Here is a 7,122-nt window from a genome sequence, read left to right on the forward strand (position 1 = left end):
GCATTGCAGTTCTTTTCTGACAGTTCTGTTTCTGCTTCCACAACCCCAAGAAATAAATTTCAACTTTTTTACTGTCAGGTTGAAAAAAAAAAAGGTGGAAATGGTAAAATTTTGCTACTGGATTAATGTGTGAATTTTCATGAAAATTAGCATCTTTAAAATGTGTTTGTTTTGCCAAGCAGCTCCAACTAACACATTTGTTTTCCCCCCCAAAGGTACAGATTAGCACCGATGTATCATTTTCCAGTTCAGTTTGAAGACGTGTACACTATAGTGAAGTTCTTCCTACAAAACAGTGTTCTTGCGCAATATGGGGTGGACCCAAATCGGATCTGTATTTCAGGAGATAGTGCAGGAGGTAACTTAGCTGCAGCAGTGGCACAGCAGGTAAGTTGTTTATATTTTACAGGTCTAGAGATTTGTTCTGCTCATTTTTCTTACCAGGGTGATTTAGCAAAATATCTCTTAAATTTAAATATCTTAAATATCTCAGTTCATTAAAGAAAAATATGCCTCCCAGTTATTTTTCACCTCTATTTATGCTGGTGTCCGTGAGAACTGAATCACACATAAGTGGGTAGATAAAAAACATCAGTTCTCAGGTTGGTGAATGTGGTTTTTGTATCTTAGATTGAACAAACTGCCTCAGCACGATTTACTTTAGTTGCTCTTACTAATGCTGCCACTTAATAACACTGTAGCACTAATTGATAAGTGCCGCAGCTGATGTCACAACCTGCTGGTGGGGGAGGGGGGACCTCCCAAATCTGCATACCCCTGCAGAAAAAAGCTCTACTTAATAATATAATAATTAGTGTCAAATCATGCAACTCTTATTCAGGTGAAACCCCATGTAATGGGGACATTTTAAAAATAATTGCAGAATTTGGTCCATTTTGATTAAAGTGCTACTGCAAAAGGTGCTTAAATGTTAGCAACTGGTCAGTGTAGTACAGCCTTGTAAGCGGGTTGTTCTGTTTAGTTAAGGTATTCTGTACTGAAGTGAAGATGTTACTGCCCTGAGAAGAAATTATTTGTATTTTGTAAAGTTGCTGCTTTGGAAATGTTCCAAGTTCATGGTGGTCAGTACAGCTAGGAGAAGGCTAGGATGAAATTTAAGCAACCATGGTGTTGAATTCATTTCATATACTCTCATTTTGTTCTCCATGTGTTAAGGATGGATGAAAGCTCAATTATTAGAGCTCTAAATCTCTCCTCAGATTTAATAAGACAGAGTGAATAAAGCTTATGTGGTGCAAAATAATTAATGAAGTCTCAAAAGTCTGTGCTTCATAAATCATGGATATTACAAAATAGCATTTTTTACTAGTTAGAAATGCACCCGTGACTTCTAATTAATGCCCTTTAAAGAAGAACATTTTCAGATGTATTATTTTTATTCAGCACAAGAAATAACATGGAACTATTTCTTTAATTAGAACTTTACATGGGAAAACTGTTAGTATCATTCAAGATATGCTTATACAACAATGTAGTCTTGGGTGACCTTCCTATGAACTTATGATTTTTATTAATCTGTTTTATTTTGTTTTATTTTGCTTATACTGTAAACTTTCTTGTAGGATCTTCAGTCATTGTCAGGGAACTGAAACCTTTAACTGATTGTGTAAACATTTTAATTTTTTACAGCTGCTAGATGACCTTGAAGTTAAAGTTAAACTTAAGATCCAAGCTTTACTTTACCCTGCTCTTCAGACCCTTGATCTGGATTTGCCCTCCTATAAAGATAATGAGAACAAGCCAATTCTGCCCAAGTCATTGATGGTCAGATTCTGGAGTGAATACTTTACTACTGATGTCTCTCTTCAAGAAGCTATGGCTTCCAATAGTCATGTCCCTGCAGAATCAAGCCATTTGTTTAGGTTTGTAAACTGGAGCAATTTGCTGCCTGAAAAGTTTAAAAAGGATCATGTTTATGCCAGCCCTATTTATGGAAGTTCCAGGCTTGGAAAAAAATATCCAGGATTTCTGGATCCAAGAGCTGCACCACTCTTGGTTGATGATACCAAGTTACTTGGCTTACCTGTGACATATGTCCTTACGTGTCAACATGATGTCTTGAGGGATGATGGAATCATGTATGTCTCACGACTTAGGGAAGTAGGAATTGAAGTAATACATGACCACATTGAGGATGCAATTCATGGGGCTCTAATGTTTATTACAAGTCCAACTGATTTAGCTCTAGGACATAGAGTAGCAAATAAATATATTGAGTGGTTAAATATAAACTTATAAAGTGAAAAAGGGTATTTAATGCATTTGGCTCTTATTCACTGGGTCTGGGTGAAACACTGGATTTGGAGAGACAAGGATCCCTGCTGAAAATTGTGGATGTGAAATTGCCATACTGAAACTATACATTTTTCTACAATGTTTGGGTTCATGTTGGCTTCTTGCCTACTCTGGCAGGTGATTTAGGCTGTCTCTAATCTAAGTGCTCTTTCATCACTGGGATACAAAATCCAAGTACAATCGCCCTTACTGCCATCAGTTACGAGCCTTGAATTTCTCTACACAAGAATACAAGTTCCCCTGCACCAGATCCTTTTACACCCCTACCCACTCTGCCCACTGCTAACCTATCACAGCAAATCATACTTCCCAAAGTGTCCTTATCTTTCAGGACTTCTCTATTACAATCCATGCTCCATGCCTCATAAGCCTGTATGTGTGCTGATCCATCTTAGTGTCTTTCCCCCCACCCTTGAATGGATATCAGTGGGATCACTTAACAATAGAATGTTTGTGGTAGCCCATTTAATATCATCAGTGGTGGTCAGTTTCCATAGTCATCAGTGAGAAACGAGTCTGGAGTACAAGGGGAGGTGGAGATGAAGGGCAGGGCAGGGACCAAATTCCATGGCTGAGGTAAGGACACAATTTTGTGTAAGCCTGAGAAGCCTTTGTGGCCGGCACTCGTGTGGGTATGTTTCTCTTCTCGGCAGAATGCAAGGAAGCAGTTGAAAACATAACTGAATTTGAATGGCTGTGAATATGACAGCTGCTATAAATATGTAATTAGGTTTTGGTGCCATTATTAGACTTTGTCTAATCACATTCATTAACTTTTTTGTTTACTGCAAAAAACAAAGTGTAATTTAACAGCATTGGATACTGTATGATCAAAAAAAATAAAACGCTGAAGATTACAGCCTTGCAATAACATCATTTTGTGGCTTGTGTTTCTCTTATTACTCATTATATGGTAAGCCTTATGATTTTAAGTTAGCTGTATTTATTCCATTAGTATAACACTTGCATACAGCACATTTTAAAATCTAGGCTTAGACATGATATGGACTCAAACAAGACACAAATCTCAGTCAGTCTATATTGCATGAATATGCTTTAACACAAACGTAAATGTTTTGTACATTAAAAATGTGTCCTAAAGGTTTTGGAATCATGAAAAGTCACAGCCCTGAGTTTTTGTTTGTTGTTTGTTTGTACATGTGGCATCTATTTGAATATTTATTGTTTTTGATGTGCTAGTAACATGCTGTATTTTCTCCCTAAGAAAAACACACAATCTTCAAGAAGTCAACATTTTTACAGCTATGTATAAAAACAGAATGTGTGTGCAATGATTATCATATTTTTCCTCAATTTTTCATCATTATTGTTATCAAAATTAAACTTGCCTTTGATTCTACCACAATGTACTGTACGTCTTTCAAACTTTGCATTTACAGGAGATGATAAAGAAGCTCACTTTGCATATATAAAAATAATCAATATAACCAGTTTGGGCCAAATCCTATTAGATGACGGACCTCCAGCATTGATTTCAGTGGAGTTGTGGGTGCTTAGCACCTCTTAACCACCATGACTCTTGAGGACTCTTGTCTCTTCTGGAAAGGAAAGTGGTTGAAAAGATTTCTTTTTATCAACAAAAAAAAAGTGCTGGGAGCCTGGAATTACATATGAATTATAGTAGGTTCAGAGCTGGAACCCTCCATGTATTTGGAGAAATGTTCCTTACAAAGCTTTGTACAATGTTGACAACCAGACATAGCTGCAAGCACAAGAAGCAGGATTCCTCTTCTCCAACAGCAGAAGGCTGGATGGAACTGAAGAATTCTCTCTTGCTCTCTGTCATTGGAAATTAGTCTGTTAAGTTTGGGTGTTTTTCCAAGGAATTATCTTGCTAACGCTCACCTACGTCTTCAGGCTGACCTTTTTATTGTGATATAATCATGTGCAGTGGAGTTGCCTATACTTTGGTTTTGGGGTAGAATATTGTCATAGGCACATCTAAAAATACTAAGGCATGCTCTGAATAGGTCATATTTTATCCCCATTCTATTATCCTTGCTCAAAATGGTATACAACAGAAATTGGCCTTTCCTCTAGTTTCAGCAATAGAAAAAGCTGGTTTCAGAGTGAGGCTATAGATATAGATCTTTATGGATATTAGCTCAGGAAAAGGGGAGGAGGTGCACAACTAACCACAAACATGGAGATCAGCAGTCAGACACTGAATTTTATGGCCATTGTTACTTATTATTTTTAATTGTTTTCATCCACACAAGCACCAAAGCACTGCTGATAAAATGACATTATTCTGATTGAAAATGTTTAGAAAAGGTCACTCCTCATTCAGTCTGTTAGAAGAAATCAAATAACAAACAGAAGAGTGGTTGTTCCCCCGCAGGGACTGAGATTTGGGTACATACTGACTTACAAGGTGCTAATGTCTTAAAGCACAGCTGGTTTTGCACACGTGATCAACTCTGACCTAGATAGAAAAAGACTGCATTGTCTTTGCTTTTTGGTTCTTGAGAGTCTGGAAAATATAGAATGTGGCTTATGCTGCAAAACAAACATCAGTTAATTTTAAGCCTTAAATATTTTGTTGGATTTGGAGAGAAAAAACAAACTTCCCAACACAACACTAATTCAGGGCATTGCTACTAGAACTGATTTGTCCCTTCACTGTGTAAAGGTGTCTAGTGTTAGGCCTTCGGTGTGAAAGCAACAAAGAGGGAAAGACTGGAATTAGGCAGAGGGTTGGCCTTACCAACATTTCTAATCTATGGTTTTGTGTCACTGAATACTGGGGTTAAATTGGTCAGGATTGTATAGTTAACCTTAGAAGGTGACTTCCATAGTTTTTAGTGTTTTTTTCTTTTAATTGACATACTATGCTTGGTTAGGAGATGCATACTCTAATTACAACGTAACTGGGTTTGTGTGGCTTTTCTTAGCTACTAAAAGTGCATGGAAGGTAGCAGGAAGTGTTGTATAGGTGGGCAATGGGTTGGTAACATGGGGTGGTATTTCGGGGGGGGGAATAGAGGAGTGAGGGAGGAGCATAGAGAAGTGGTAAGGGCAGAGTGATTGAAGGATGGCTTCAGTAGGTGGTTAGATCAGAACTGAGGCCAGAGGGCCTGAGAGAGGTGGTAGGGCAGTGAGGATGTTGTCTGGGAGAAGGGGAAGTGAGTAAGAGGGCATGAAAGGAGATCCTGCTCTGCTCCTTACTAGGAAAAGGGTCTTGGTGCAGCTTTGCGCTGAATCATCTGTAAAGAGGGATGAGGTTGTGGGTACGTGGACTTGTTTGCTCTGGTGCTGAAGTTCATTCAGCCCTGAGGAGAGAGGATGTAGAATTCTTGTGCTCTGGAGCCAAAAGTAGAAGACCCTTGGGTTGTCACTCGTCTCTCCTTTCCCCCTCCCCCATCCTTCTGTAAAGGAAGATCTGGATTTTTTTATTCCACCCTGCTCAGAAGGGTGCTTTTTATGCTTATTTTTCTACCAAAAAGGAGGCTCAGAACTATACTGTTTTTAGACCCTGCTAAAAGAGAACCCACCATTACAAAGGAAAACTAGCTGTGTTTATTTGGACAATGCTGACGAGAGAATTGTGAACCTGCCAGTTTCCCTGCTAAGCAAAGCAGCTATTATGACTGTTCGATGCCCTATAAAAAGAAAAGATTTTGCATATTAAGACACTTTATTTGTCCCCTTTTATCGTAAGTGACTCCTTGCTGTAGGAGGTGTGGTGATCGCTTTTATGAACAATAGTGTGACTTGAAGATGGCCAGGTTTGACTCTCCCCTTGTTGTAGCTACAAGGTAAGGGAAAGACTATAAGTATGTGTTTATATATTAGGGCTGTCAATTAATCACAGTTAACTCACATAATTAACAAAAAAATGAATCACGATTAAAAAAATTAATCATGATTAATCGCAGTTTTAATCCAACTGTTAAACAATAGAATACCAATTGAAATTTATTAAATATTTTGGATGTTTTGCTACATTTTCAAATATATTGACTTCAGTTACAACACAGAAAACAAAGTGTACAGTGCTCACTTTATATTATTTTTATTATAAATATTTGCCCTGTAAAAATGACAAAAGAAATTGTATTTTTCAATTCACCTTATACAAGTACCTCAGTGCAATCTCTTTATCGTGAAAGAGCAACTTACAAATGTAGAATTTTTTTTTTACATAACTGCACTCAAAAACAAAACAATGTAAAACTTTAGAGCCTACAAGTCCACTCAGTCCTACTTCTTGTTCAGCCAGTCGCTAAGACAAACAAGTTTGTTTACATTTACGGGAGATAATGCTGCCCTCTTCTTATTTACAATGTCACCAGAAAGTGAGAACAGAGATTCACATGGCACTTTTGTAGCCAGCATTGCAAGGTATTTACGTGCCAGATATATTAAACATTCATATGGCCCTTCATGCTTTGGCCACCATTCCAGAGGACATGCTTCCATGCTGATGACACTTGTTAAAAAAATAATGCGTTAATTAAATTTGTGACTGAACTCCTTGGGGGAGAATTGTATGCTCCTGCTCTGTGTTTTACCTGCATTCTGCCATATATTTCATGTTATAGCAGTCTCGGATGATACCCCAGCATGTTGTTCGTTTTAAGAACACTTTCACTGCAGATTTAACAAAAAGCAAAGAAGGTACCGATATGAGATCTCTAAAGCTAGCTACAGCACTTGACCCAAGGTTTAAGAATCTGAAGTGCCTTTCAAAATCTGAGAGGGATGAGGAGTGGAGCATGCTTTCAGAAGTCTTAAAAGTGCAACACTCTGATGCAGAAACTACAGAACCCAAACCACCAAAAA

The 7,122-nt window shown here is 37.9% G+C and overlaps 1 protein-coding gene across 1 annotated transcript in view; it reads left to right on the top strand.

The window, feature by feature from the left end:
* AADAC (arylacetamide deacetylase) overlaps window positions 1–3,599 on the top strand; it is an 8,869-nt gene extending 5,270 nt beyond the window's left edge. The window contains exons 2-3 of the mRNA XM_026650030.1: window positions 216–387; window positions 1,651–3,599. Of these exons, the coding sequence (XP_026505815.1) occupies window positions 216–387; window positions 1,651–2,259 (781 nt within the window). The 3' untranslated portion in view covers window positions 2,260–3,599. The remainder of the gene's footprint in view (window positions 1–215; window positions 388–1,650) is intronic.
* Window positions 3,600–7,122: the final 3,523 nt, after the last annotated feature.

Source organism: Terrapene carolina, unplaced genomic scaffold, assembly GCF_002925995.2.
Source record: "Terrapene carolina triunguis isolate 2854851 unplaced genomic scaffold, T_m_triunguis-2.0 Scaffold88, whole genome shotgun sequence".
NCBI classification, from domain to species: Eukaryota; Metazoa; Chordata; order Testudines; family Emydidae; genus Terrapene; species Terrapene triunguis.